The sequence below is a fragment of the Microtus oregoni genome, unplaced genomic scaffold (genome assembly GCF_018167655.1).
Source record: "Microtus oregoni isolate MIOR12 unplaced genomic scaffold, Mior012 000008F_ref0000371, whole genome shotgun sequence".
NCBI classification, from domain to species: domain Eukaryota; kingdom Metazoa; phylum Chordata; class Mammalia; order Rodentia; family Cricetidae; genus Microtus; species Microtus oregoni.
In genome coordinates this window covers 8,512,540-8,527,075 of record NW_024543067.1, presented here as the reverse complement: position 1 = coordinate 8,527,075, position 14,536 = coordinate 8,512,540, and the positions used below count along the sequence as shown (strand labels likewise).

General features: G+C 43.7%; 1 protein-coding gene across 3 annotated transcripts in view; it reads left to right on the top strand.

Annotated features, from left to right (window-relative positions):
* The first annotated feature begins 11,348 nt into the window (after positions 1 to 11,348).
* Ptbp3 (polypyrimidine tract binding protein 3) overlaps positions 11,349 to 14,536 on the top strand; it is an 81,413-nt gene continuing 78,225 nt past the window's right edge. Inside the window, exons 1-2 of one of the 3 annotated variants that reach the window (XM_041656747.1) lie at positions 11,519 to 11,573; positions 14,418 to 14,451. In XM_041656747.1, the coding sequence (XP_041512681.1) occupies positions 11,566 to 11,573; positions 14,418 to 14,451 (42 nt within the window). In that variant the 5' untranslated portion in view covers positions 11,519 to 11,565. Of the gene's footprint in view, positions 11,574 to 14,417; positions 14,452 to 14,536 lie in introns of all 3 variants that reach the window. The other 2 variants (XM_041656749.1, XM_041656748.1) reach the window with 2 other exon arrangements.

The following is a 14,536-nucleotide window of genomic DNA, read 5'->3' as shown; positions in this document are numbered from 1 at the left end:
TGGGTGTGGTGGCCCAAGCCTCTAATTTCAGCACTTTGGAGGTAGAGGCAGGCTGATCTCTGGAAGTTTGAGGGCTGCCTGGTCTACAACACATAGCAAGTTCGAAGGCAGTCAGGGCTATATGTGACACCTCCCGCCCAGAAAAAAAAATATTCTATTTCATGCTTGTTATGTGCTCTCAGATACTTGAAAAGAAATTATCCCCCACCCTCACCATAGACCAGTTATTTACGGTTTTGCTATTGCGGGCATTGTTAGGATTCAGGCAACACCCTGGCCAGCTCAGGTCCTATGGCTTCTACATCACTACGTCTGTACACAGGGGCACACGGTCCCTGTAAGAGGCAAGCTCTGCCCATTCCTGCTCTCTTGTCCCGTGGCTCCTCTGAAGAGGCAGACTGGTCCTTGCCTCTTCTATCTCTTCCTCTGTATTTCGCTTTCTCTCTTCCCTCCCCCACTCCCTTTATCTCAATACCACCTCCCACATAAGCTCTGCCTGCACAGCGGCGTGTCTGTCCCTCACCCTCCTTGACCCCTTGGCCCTCCAAGGTCCCTTTCAACAACAGGCATCTGTAATATTTATCTACTTTGTACTCCAGCAGTCAGAAGGAATGCTGACTCAGCACAGAAGCTGTTTTGATACATATGTACCGGCTGGAGGAAAGCAATTTTCTGGTACCGGAGAGCAGTTTTCCCCTCCTTCTGTGAAAAGATTAGGCCCAGGGCTCAGTTTCTTAGCCAGTTAGCTATAGATAAGTTAGAAAAAACTCATACTAGGGACTGGTGAAAGGCTGGATGAGGAGCGTCAAAGGGCTTCAGTGGAAGTCATTGGCTGCTGCAGAACGTCTGGGAAAGATGGCGTCCCTTAAAGGGGGGGGACAGGACCATGGCCAGAAGAGAAACGTCAATGACTACAGGACACTGATAGAGTACACTCCACAGGCTATGAAGAATACTTTGCTTTGTGTCCCCAAATCAGGGAGAGCAATGGGGTTTGATGAGAATCCCCTCCAAAGGGTAGCTCAGCGCCATTTTTAGCAAGTGAGATGTTCCTGAAGGCACAGTAGCAGCTTGGGAGAGTGAAGACTAGAGCTAAAGTGTGTGGTCTGTAAATTAAGAACACCCCTGGGGGCCGTTCCCACAAGAGAGGGAGACCTGAAGAAGAGACAATGCACCATATGTTTCTATTTCTCAGGATTCGGTTTCCTGATCCATTATTGAAACGTGGACGTGAAGGGAGGCTGAAGGGTGGGTGAGTGGCCTGCCAAGCTGATCTGCCACTGTGGCCCAGAGTAAACCCTAGTATACATTTATACTGATGGTAGTATAAAGCCCCCGCAGCAGAGAGTGGGATCTCAGCTGATAGAGTACCACACACAAGGACCCGGAGTTTAAGCCTCAAACTTCTTTTCTCTTTTCTTTTTTCTTTCCTTTTTTTTAAAAAAAAAAAAATTTAAAGTAAGAATGAAATCTGGGTGTGATGGTGTGTGTTTGTAACTCCAGGGCTAGAGAGGCAGTGACGGGCGCATACCTGGGGCTCATTAGACTCAGTGAGTTCCAGGCCAGCGGGAAAACCTGGCTTTGAAAAAATAAAGTGGATAGTATAAGGGTTGTTCTCTGGCCTACACACATGCCCACTTATGCATGCATACCTGAACACATGTATTTTCTCTCTCTCTCTCTCTCTCTCTCTCTCTCTCTCTCTCTCTCTCTCTCTCCATTACAGGATGGATCTTTGGAAATTCTCAAGTTAAACTTTAGAAGCAGTGAACATATTTAGTACCCAAATCTTGTTTTTGACAAATGACTGATCCTCGCACAGGGGCAGAAAATAAACAAGATGACTGGGAACATCTTGTAATACCATAGAGTTAAAAGTCAAGAAGTGTTCAAGAGTAGCTGGGGCCAGCAATTTGTGCCTGTGGTCCTAGGGCTCAGGCGGCTGAGACAGAGGATTCCTTGTGTCTGTATGTTTGAGACTAACCTGGGAAATACTGGGAGACTAAAGAAAAAATACACAAACATAACCCCAACACCCATGGGAGTATGTTAAGGAACACAAAAATCAGCTTAAATAGCTCCCACTGGCCAATGGCTAGAACAATTTGGAAATGAAGATGAAATGACACTAGGTTATAATATGAATGTCACATTATAAAATGAAGGTCTGTGAGTCTGTAATGAAAAAAATTAAGTGGTTATGTATGCAAATTCATGGGGGAAGAACGACAACACATAATCCCAAATAACTTAGGCAAATGCTGTCCCTTGGAGGAAGTGGAGAGCAGTGTTCATTCCTTAAGCTTGAGCTGTGTACGATGATGTCTTCCCAGAGAATAAAATCTAGAAAAAGGATGGAGAGAGAAAAAAATAGTTTAAAAAAAAAACTATATTTTTTTTTCTTTCAAGACGGGGTTTCTCTGTGGAGTTTTAGAGCCTCAAAAACTATAAATTCTTAATTCTTATCTCACTCAGGTGTTCAAAGTCAGTCTCAGACATGACAATTCACAGCACAATATACACCTTAGACACAGTGTGAAAAATGGTGCTTCATCTCTGTATGCTGCCTCTCCAGTCCTATAATTCAGTTTATATGACAGAAAAGTCAAATTCCATTTGAAGGACATCCTACAAAACCTCTGAACACTAGAGTTTACAGATGTCAGAGTTTGAGAAAAGGATCCTCAGGGGACCCGATGACTTAATGGAACTTGCTGTCTTAGATAGGATTATAGGATATATAGGATAGGTTAAAAACTAAGCAACTCTTTTTTTTTCTTTTTTTTTTTTTTTTAGTTTTTTGAGACAGAGTTTCTCTGTAGCTTTGAAGCCTGTCCTGGAACTAGCTCTTGCAGACCAGGCTGGCCTCAAACTCACAGAAATCTGCCTGCCTCTGCCTCCCCTCCCCCAGTACTGGGATTAAACGTGTGTGCCACCACCCCCCGATTATTTTTTTTTAAGATTTACTTATTTATTATGTATACAGTGTTCTGCCTGCACGTATGCCTGCAGGCTGGAAGAGGGCATCAGATCCCATTACAGAGAGTTGTGAGTCACCATGTGATTGCTGGGAGTTGAATTCAGGATCTTTGGAAGAGCAATCAGTGCTCTTAACCTCTGAGTCACCTCTCTTAATAAAAACCAGCAATAATATCAGAATTATTTAACTTCATTAAATATGCTGTTTCAATGTAAGCTACAATAGCAGAAATGGTGTAGAATATGCATAAATTCTATCATTGAAATGTATCTATAAATTCAAAATTGCTCAAAGTTATGGTTAATTTAAAAATTTTTGCCAGCTGTAACAGGGCATGCTTATAATTGTAACATTTGAGAAGAGGAGGCAGAGGGATGAGAAATTCAAGCACACTTGGGAAAACAAAACAAACAAACAAAAACCCCGCTGTACTTGTTTTGGATGGCTTATTACACAGCACACAACAGTAACATCAAGGCAGAAGAGGTCCATATGGTCAGGTACAGGGGTGAAAGAAGAACTTCTAGGCCATCTCTGGGAACACCATCCTCCCAACACTTTCATGTATCCAGAAACCTGGAAGTACATAGAATCTCTGAGAATTTTGCCACAGAAGTTAGAGAGATGGTGTGTCTTAGTTAGGGCTTTTATTGCTGTGAAGAGACACCATGACCATGGCAATACTTATAAGGAAACATTTAGTTGGGGTGGTTCGCTTACAGTTTCAGAGGTTTAGTTCAGTATTATCATGATGGGGAGCATGGTGGCTTGCAGGCAGATGTGGAGCTGGAGTTGCTGAGAGTCCGGCATTTTCCAGACAACAGGAAGTCAACTGGAATCACACAGGGAAGTGTGAGCAAAAGAGGCCTCAAAGCCTGCCCCCACAGTGACTTACTTCCTCCAAGAAGGCCACACCTCCTAATAGTGCCAGTCTCTTTGGGGCCATTTTCTTTCAGATCAACACAGATGATCAAGAGTATCAGCTACTCTTTCCAGAGAATTCAGCTTCAATTTCCAGTACCCATATAGCTCACAATCCTCTGTAACTGCAGTTCCAGTGGATTCAATGCCTTCTTCTGGCTTCTGTGGTATCAGGCATAGCTGAGGGATAATGCTTTTGTACACTGTAAAGATTTGTCACTCATATTGGTTTAATAAAATGCTGTTTGGCCAGTAGCCAGGCAGGAAGACTAGGAGAATTCTGGGAAGAGAAAAGGCAGTGAATTGTCATCCAGAAGCAGAGGAGGTAAGATGAGAATGCCTTACTGAGAAGATACCAAGCCACTTGGCTAAACATAGATAAGAATTATTGGATACTTTAAAATTGTAAGAACTAGTTAATAATAAGCCTGAGCTAATAGGCCAAACAGTTTATAATTAATATAAGCCTCTGTGTGTTTCTTTGGGATTGAATGGCTGCTGGACTGGGAGGGAAAGGAACTTCCGCCTACAAGGTATGCCAAGAGTGCATGGACATCCATGCAGGCAAAACACCCAGACATATAACATTTTTTTAAAAAAAAAAAAAAAGACATTAAAAGAATTTTGTTGTAGTTGGTTTTTTGAGTGTTGGGGATGAAAGTATTTTCATACATACATACATATGCATATACATACAGACACATACACATCTATATATACATACACACATACACATATGTGAACATATGCATATATATGTATACATACACACACATATACACATTGGTTTGGTTTTTCGAGAATGGGTTTCTGATGGAGGAAGGTCATTGGTTAAATAAAAAGAAACTGCTTGGCCCTCATTGGTTAGAAGATAGGTGGGAGGAGTAAACAGAACAGAACGCTGGGAGAAAGAGGAAGTGAGCTCAGACTCCACACCTCTCCTCTCGGGAGCAGACGCCTCAGAGAGATGTCATGCTCCCAGCTCCCAGGCAGACACACGTGATGAAGCTCCGACCCAGGATGGACATAGGCTAGAATCTTCCCGGTAAGTGCACCTAAGGGCACTACACAGAAGATTAGAAATGGGCTAAATTAATATGTGAGAATTAGCCTAGAAGAGGCTAGATAGAAATGGGCCAAGCAGTGATTAAGTGAATACAGTTTGTGTGTTGTTATTCGGGCATAAGCTAGCCAGGCAGCCGGGGTGCTCGGGACACAGCCCTGCCGCCCTTATTACTACAGGTTTCTCTGGGTAACGAAGCCCTGGAAATCTTTGTAGATCAGGCTAGCCTTGAATTCACAAAGATCTACCTGTCTCTGCTTCCCGAGTGCTGCGTTGTGCCACCACAACCTTTGGGAATAGATATTTTACTTCTGAGTTATATAAACCTTCTGTCTCAAGAATTTCTCAAGAGTTTAATCTTCAATCACCCCTTTCCTGGAGGTGAGTGGTTGGCTGAAAGTAGAAATTCTCTGCTGTCCCAGTGGTTTAATCTTTCTGATATCTGACTTCAGGAGACTTCTAGGTTAGGAACTTGTACTTCATGCAGAGACTAGGGGGTACCAGTTTTGTCTTCAAGACAGGGTTTCTCTGTGTAACAGCTCTGGCTCTCCTGACACTCCCTTTGTAAACCAGCCTGGCCTCAAACTCACAGAGATCCACTTGCCTTTGCCTCCTGAGTGGTGGGATTAAAGGCATGTGCCACCACCCACAGCTGGTTTTTTGTTTGCTTTTCTGAGACAGAGTTTCTCTGTGTAGCCCAGGCTGTCCTAGAATTCACTATGCAGACCAGGCTGGGCCTTGACCTCACAGAGATCCTCCTGCCTCTATCTCCTGAGTACTGGTACTAAATGTGTGTGCCATTACACCCAGCTAGGGGTACAAGTTTTAAGGACAGAAGGTCAGTCTCTAAGTCTAATGATTCCTAAAACATTAGTGTTTATCACTTTGACTACCCTCTGGTTTAAGCCCTAAAGATTTTCCTCTGAATAAAAATAAGGACAGCTGGGCAGGGGTGGTGCACACCTTAATCCCAGCACTTGGGAGGCAGAGGCAGGTAGATCTCTGGGAGTTTGAGGCCAGCTTGGTCCACAGAGTGAGTTTCAGGATAGGTTCCAAAACTACACAGAGAAACCCTGTCTCATACCCCACCTCCAAATAAGAATAGTTATATTAAAAATTCTGGCCAACTCTGGGAGCTTTGTGGTATAGGATGACAAAAAGACAGAAGACGGGAATCTCCTCCCTTTTTGGAAAAGTGCTTCAGAATGTCCAAAGCAAGTCTGGCAAGGGTTCGATACTCTAACTCCAGTGAGAGGAGGTAACAGAGTGTTCATTACAGATGTGCTATAACCAGGAGTCCTCTGCACCAGGTGCTGACCCTGCAGCTGACAGCACTAAGTCAGGAGGGGCAAAATAGACATTACTCGTGGTCATTCCAGGGAAGGAATTTCTTAAGCAAACTAGAAGAAAAAAATACAAGGAAAAAAATCATAAATTATTTTAAACTGTTAGAGTGCACAGTAATCTGAAGTGAGCACATGGGAGACACTGATGCCACCCCCTTCAACCGTGGGGAAGGAATTGAAGAAGGGCTGAAGCCACAAAGATTCTGTATGTATCAGCTATTACGGTTTCATTTGACAACCATAGCGAGAAAGTCTCAGGAAGACCATACCGAAATGTTTTTTTGTGAAGCCTTTGAAGTTGGTATTGTATAAGTGCTGAGCAAATAACAAATTCTCAGGGAACAGTCAGATCACATTGATCTCTTAAAACTATTGCCTTATTTTGAAATAATTGTAGTATACAGAAATGTATCACCATTAATAAAAACCCAGAGATAGATATTGGGGTTCAATCTGAAGGTCAGAAAAGCAAGACAATCAGCCACTGGCTCTTATCTCTACCTCAGTCTGAAATGGCGATCCTGCCTCAAGGAGTCTCAGAATGAGACTGTGTGTGAGAGCTGTCTCCTCCCATCTTATATTCCTCTCTAGTGCCGGGATTAAAGGCCTGCACCACCACTGCACGGTTTCTATGACAACTAGTGTGGTTACTGGGATTAAAGGTTTGTTGGTGTGTAAGGCTGACCAGGATGTCTGTTTTACTTTCGGATCTTCGGACACGCTTTATTTATTGAAATATAAATGAAATATCCTTTCAGAGAAATTTAAATGATAATGCAACAACGCCCCGTGTTCCCTTGCCCAGTTCCATCTACTGGTATCATCTTAACTAGAGCAAGTCGTCAAAACCAGGAAACTGACACTGGTGTATACCCGTGCCTGTCCCTTTTATACGGCTGGGTATCTGAAGCGCCACACAATCTTATCGGGAAGATTTGTGTAAGTACACTTTCCTTGCAAATCAGGATTCAGAATAGTTTTCATCACCGCAAATATCCCCCTTGCATAGACTTTATGGTCACAGGCATCTACTCCCCGCCTCCTGATCTTAATCTCTTCCAAACACTGACTGGTTTTTCTGCTCTGCAATTTTGTGAAAATGCTATGGAAATGGAGTCACACAGTATATAAGCTTTTGAAACTGGCTTTTCCCATTTAGTTTGATTTCAGAGGTTTCCATTTTAAGCAGCAGATGTTAATGGTTATTATTTTGGAATTGTCATGAGATAAAATGTTCATATAATGACCTTCTGAGACTCAACTAATGGCTAGTATTATTTCTGAACTATATTGGCATTTTTTTTTAAAATGGCATCTTTTATGTCTTAAGAAGTCTTAACCTGTAAACATCAATGTGGGTTAAATGTTAACCATCCACTGCATAGGGGAATGGCTTAAGTGTTCAAAGGTTACTTTTTGTGTAAACATAATAATGAAGGGGTGTGCCTCTTATCAGATAAACAAGTTTCAGGGGGGAAATTCTTAAGCAAACCAGAACAAAAACACGGGGGAAAAAATACAAACTATTTAGAACTATCTTTTTTAAAGTATATAAGACTCTGCAGAGATTAACCTCTTTGGCACCAAGACAGAATATCATAATATAAAGTGCTTAAATGCTTATTCCAAAATCATGTGGGTAATATTGAATCGTTCTGAAAACCCAGAACCTTCTGTTGAAATTACGGAAGACCTAAAAAAAAAAAAAAAAAAAAAAAAAAAATTGCAAACTCCATTCTTTCCTTGGGTGGTAATAATTGTGGTTGTTGCGTGTGTACATGCCTGCAGAAAACAGGGGTCAGCATCTGGTGTTTAGTTAACAGCTCTCTACCATATTATACATGCATACAAGCATACATGTATGGTTTATTATTTACTTTTTGTTTTTTTTTTGTTTTGTTTTGTTTTTTTAAGATTTATTTGTTTATTTATACAGTATCCTGCCTGTAGGCCAGAAGAGGGCACCAGACCTCATTATAGATGGTTGTGAGCCACCATGTGGTTGCTGGGAATTGAACTCAGGACCTCTGGAAGAGCAGTAAGTGCTCTTAACCGCTGAGCCATCTCTCCAGTCCCCTTTGTTTTTGTTTTTTTGAGACTAGGTTTCTCTGTGAAATTTGGCTGTCTTGGAACTCGCTATGTAGCCCAGGCTAGCCTCAGACTCAGAGATCTGCCTGCCTTTGTCTCCTGAGTGTTGGGATTAAAGATATGTGCCACCATGCTAGGTTGATAGGTTTATTTATTTTATGAGTATTTTATCTGCATGTATGTATGTGTATCATGTGTGCTATTACTCTCAGAGGTCTCAGGTCAGAAGAGGGCATCGAATACCCTAGAACTGGAATTATTGATGGTTATGAACACTGTGTGGGTGCTGGGAACTTCCTCAGGCACAGCGGGTGCTCCTAACCATCTCTCCAGTTCTTCTCCACTTTGTTTTTGAAACAAGGTCTCTCACTGAATGAGCTCTCTGATTTGGGTTGACTAGGCCATCAGGACAGCACAGTGGCCCTCAGAGTGGCACACAAGCTCACAGAGCTCAAACCTTTGAATTTAGGACACAGGGCCGTGGGAAAGGAAAAGTTTTGCCTTGTTTTCTCTTATAAACTGTATCCACTTATCTATGCCTCTGTTACAAAACTGGGCTAGTGTGGAACAATTCTGTATCTGTCAATTATGTTCTAAATAAAGGCTGATTGGCCAGTAGCCAGGCGCGACAACCAGACAGGAAGTAGAGGCAGGGTGATGAGAACAGGAGTATTCTGGGAAGAAGGAAGCTATTTCTCGAGTCCTGCCCAGACCACCGAAGAAACAGGATGTGATCTGCCTCGCTGAAAAAGGTACTGAGCCATGTGCTAACACAGATAATAATAATGGGCTAATAATGGGTTGAAATAAGTTATAAGAGTTAGCAAGAAGTCTGAGCTAATGGGCCAATCAGTTTATATCTAATGTAGACTTCTGTGTGATTCTTTGGGGCTAAACAGTTGTGGGAACTGGGCAGCAAAGAAACCCCAACAAACAGCCCCTAATGTTACACTGGGCTTGTTTAGGAAATAAAGTACAGCTTTGTTCATTTTATTCAGGCATATAATCTTTTTATTATGGATTTTTTGGAATGACAAGTTGGTATAGATAATGAGTCTCAGGTCTACAAGAGCTAGTTCCCCAGGGCAGGCAACAAAGTGACACAGATAAACCCTGCCTCGAAAAAACAAACAATAACAACAAAAACAAAACAAAACAAAAAAGAAGTTAATTTAGAAAGTATTATAAGTTGGGTGGTGGTACACACCTTTAATGCTAGCATTTGGGAGGCAGAGGCAGGTAGGTAGGTCTCTGTGAATCTGAGGCCAGCTTGGTCTACAAAACGATTTCCTGGACAGGCAGAACTGTTACACAGAGAAATCCTGCCTCAAAAAATAAAATAAAATAAAATAAATTTAAACAACATGGTTACAGTGGTTAGCAAGAGGTTGGTCTGGAGACAAAAACAAAAGCTTTTCAGGATTGTGTGACAGTACAACTCTTAATCTCAGGAGGACGGCCAGGCGGTGGTGGCCCACGCCTTTAATCCAAGCACTTGGGAGGCAGAGGCAGGAGGATCTCTGTGAGTTCAAGACCAGCCTGGTCTACAGGAGATAGTTCCAGGACAGGCTCCAAAGCTACAAAGAAGAAAAAAAAAAAAAGAAAAAACAAAACAAAACAAAAAAAAGCTACAAAGAAGCCCTGTCTCAAAAAAATAAATAAATAAATAAATAAAATAAAATAAATAAAAAAACCAAAAATCTAAGGAGGTTGAAGTCAGAGGATCTTATATTTGGATGAGTTCCATAGCAAGTTTCAGCCAGGCTGTTCTAGATATTAAAACTCGGTCTCAAACAAACAAAACTATTTACTGCTGTTTGAGTTTTGAAAAAATGAGAAGCATTATATTTACATATATTTACATTTTTGACATCTTGAATAGGGGAACTGAAATTACTTTAAAAATGCCATTCCTGAATTACAAACTGAAAGTGTCTACTATTCTAAAGTAGGAAATCAGGAAGGATAGATTGAAGGTGTTACTTCCTTTGAAATGGGTGTGGGCGGTCCCCTTTCTACATTTCAGAGAGCTCGAGCCCTGGCTTAAATGGCTCGAATTTCAATGTTCTGTGAATTGGAAAAGCACTGTTTCACAAGCAGGTAGGCTATAAAAGTTATACACATTATATATATTAAATAGCTATTTTATGCTTTACGGATAATTTGTTTTTACTCACACTGGAGGAAAGGGCTTTGGTGCAAACGAAACGTTTTTTGGCTGTGAAATTCCGGAATCACTCATATGTTTTCATCCAAAAAAACAATAATCCTTTCCTACCACCTCACTCCCCACCCCCACCCCCGGCGCGGGAGGATGAATAAACTTATAATACTGGCAGTATAATGGCCATCCCATAACTATGCAATGAAAGTTTCATGTATATTTAGTATTTGACCGTTGGATAGAAAAGCACTCAGATTAAAACGGCAAAAACGAAGCACTTCGGTCCAGGGCAGTCTCCTCTACCTAATTCCTTTCTCAACCACACCTATCCGGCCGCTGCGGGTCTCAGAGGTTGACTTCCAGGACCTGGCTACGGGTCGCCGCTCTTAGGTCCCCTGCCGTGCCGCCAGCAGAGTCCCCCGCCCGCAGAAATTCCTCCCGGCTTCAAATGTCCCCAGGGGGCACCGAAGCTCGTCGCGCCAACAACAGTAAGCGTTCAGGCCCGGGCGCCCAAGTACGCCCGACTCCGGGAAGCCGGAAGGCCCGCGGGCTAGAGGGAGGGAGAGCCGCAAAGCGGGAAGCACAAGGCGCGCGTCCCCGAGGACGCGGGCGCGACGGAAGGAAGCGGGGGCGCGCACGCGCGCCGAGTCACGGGCGGGCGGGAGGGCGGGGGCGGAGCAGGCGGGCGGGGGCGGGGCCAAGAGGCGAAGGCGGGAAGAGGGCGCCCTGGAGTCCAGCCGAGTCCGGGGAGGGCGTCGACGCCGAGGGGGCGGGGCCAGGCGAGGCGGGGACGCGCTCGCGGGCTGGGAAGGCGGGGTCGCGGCGCTGGCGAGAGCGTGCCTGGTCCCCGCCCCTGTTTCCCACTCTTCCTTCCACCTCCGACCGGCCGGAGCTGCGGAGCGGCTCCGCTCGCCGGTTCCCGGAGCCGCCGCTTGCTTTTCCCCCCACCCCCGCCCGCGGCGAGCCCGTCAATCCCCGCACGACGCGCTCCTCCATCTAGGCCATGGATGGGTAAGTGCCGGGTGGCCGCTCGGGGGCTGCGCTGGCCTCGTTTCCTTTTCGGCGTCGCGTCCCGCCGAGGCCGGGGAGCAGGGCGCGGCGCCGGTTAGCGGAGGAGCTGCCCGGGGCCGAGCCCGACGGCAGGGACCCGGGGGGCGCTGGGGTCCGTCCGCCGCAGTCTCCGGTTCCTGCGCGCGACGCCCCCGTCACGTCCGCCCCTCGCAGCCTCGGGGCGCTCTGGGGAAGCGGAGACGAGCCGGAGCCGGGGTGCCGGGCCAGCCTCCCCACACTTCCTCTCAGAAAATGGTGCGCGGCGCTGGCGGGGGCGGAGGCTGAGGCGGCCGCGGCGCTCGGGGAGTTGCTGTTTACCGGCCGGGTGGGGCGCGCGACGGAGCTTTCCCCGGCGGCGGGCCCGGGCGAGCGGCGACAGCCGTCTGGGCGGCGACCGGGTCTCGAACCGCGGTCGCGTGTGGGTCTCGGGACCCAGGGAGGTCTCCTGACTTGCGCTGGGAGACTCGTTAACCATTTCTAAATACCGAGCGTCTGCACTTTGTCACCGGGGACGCTTCCTCCTTGCCCGCACCCCCCCCCCCCCAAACTTCGTGAATTCGCCGCGGGCGATAATCAGATATTGTGTAAGTGCAGTTTTCCGGACTCTTTGAACTGCTCCGTTTAAATGGGGTCCTTGGCTAAAATTAGAGGAAAACAGGACTTACAATCACCCTTTCCGAGTTGATAATTTCTCCTGGAACTCGGAGACATGGGGCAGGACCTGTTGTATTTTAATAAAAGTGTTAATTGAAAGATTTTAGTAAGTTGGGGTTCCGATATAGTGTTGCTCATCAATATAAATTCTCCAAGTCTATTAGATATTCCACCTCCTTTTATTTATTTAGTTGCTAGGCGTTTGAGTTGTTCCTTAACCTCTTCCCCCTGCCGACTTTTGACAAGGTTTTTGTAAACTGCTGGATGGTGGAGCATATTACCTGTTTTTCAGTTAAAAGAAAAAAAAGCACGTAACTTACTTTTCAGTGAAAGCCATTTAACAGGTTGCCGCGTATTTGATTATTGCTTGCTACGTACTTCAGAGAAGATACTAGAATCTTCCAACAGTTTTTTGCCCTGCTTAGGTTTCGTTTATCTTAGTTTCACAATATCGTGATATGCACTATGTCATTTGAATGCAGATTGCATGCTGCTGCAGATATCAAAGTGCAATTTTAGATTTGATTTATGGTTGTGATGTTCTTGAAAGGATTCCCGTTTAATGGAGGTTACTTCGTGAAAGCCTCTTCCTCCTTGAGCATTGACGTCTCTTTACTTGGCCAATTCATTTGAAATCGTGAAATCGTTTCGGTGATTTATGCCATAACGCCCTAATGTCAGTCAGGAAGGGCTGGGAAATTATCATCTTCAAAAGGTTCGACTTCGGGTTTGGGGAGACAAGTTAGCTTTTTGTGCCGTGAGATTTACAGTTAAAAGGCTTGACTTTGCTTCTTTCTTGAGTGTGAAATGCAAACCCCTCCTCCACTGCCCGCTCAGGGGTGGGGGTGGCGGAGTAGGAATAGTCAACCTTACTCAGCAACGTGCTTATCTGATGCAGAACTTTAATTGCAAAGACTTTTAGTCGTCATTTGCTTACTAACTACGTCTTGTTAAAAAGTCACCTCTTTATTTGGCACACAAAGTAATAGGTTTCATTACGATATTTCATACATGTATATATCATGGCACTTTGCTGTCTTTTCTCCACACTCACCTTCCCAAACTTACTCCTGCTAATAGTTTTTAAGAACCTTGACATGCGTGTGGTATTAAAGCTAAGAAAGCACTGATGCAGATAGACGAGGAAAAACGTTTGCTTTTTTAAAAAGTATAACTTACCAGTTATTAGGTTTAAATTTTAGAAAAATAATACAAGTTTCAGAACTGTACAAGGGAAAATATATGGTTATTGTTTAAAACATTGAAGTTTATACCACTTGATGCAGAGATAGTTGCATATCTTTAGGAAATTATGACATTATTGGTTAGTAACATACAGAACTTATTTAGCAGTTATGAACTGCTAACTGAAGATGTAGAAGAGATTAATTTTTGTATAGAATAATAACTGTATTGGGCCTTTTACACTCTTAAGGTGTGTAAAATTTCTGACTACGTGGATTGTGCTCTAGGCAAGCCAACATTTTCTCCTTGAGTGCCTTCTTTCTGTGTGTATGTGTGTGAGTGTGTGTGTGTGTGTGTGTGTGTGTGTGTCTTCATTTCCACCTAGGAGGAATAATACCTTTGTACTCAAAACATAGTATTAATGTTTAACTTTTTTTTTAAAGCAAATCTTGCAATAAAATTAGTGTGAAATGTGACATTTGTATTTATTCCAGCTATGGGATACAGTCATAAGAATATTTTGGTGAGTTTTTGGGGTGGTAAGAAGCAGGTTTCCAAGATGGTTTTCATGTTTCTAAACTCCAGGCCCAGGCTTTGTTTATTTAAAGCTTTATGGTTTGGTCACTCATCTCAGGGACTTTAAATGAATGAACTTTGGTGGTTTTAGTCTTGGTTTGGATTTGTCAAAGTGAGATGAAGAAAGACATGCTTATTGTATTGATGCACAACTGTACGTTCCTGCACATTAGAGAGTAATTTTTTTTTCTTGCACTGAGGTGTTGAGGCTTTGCTTTCGAACTCTGCTGTTGCTACGCTGTCCATTGATTTTTCCTTATTAACATTTCACAGTTCGTTTTTTTCGTTATTTATTATTATGATGCTTTTCCTTTTTCTTTAATCTTACCTGTCTTTTAAAACTTGTTCTCTAACTTTGTTTTCCATTTTCTCTTTACTTTTTCCATACAGTGTTGTTACAGATCTTATAGCAGTCGGTTTAAAGGTAGGACTCTTTTACTATCCTTTCATAATCATTTTTGTATTTTAATTTTGACATCTCCCCAAGTGGTGAAATAATTTCACCTGTT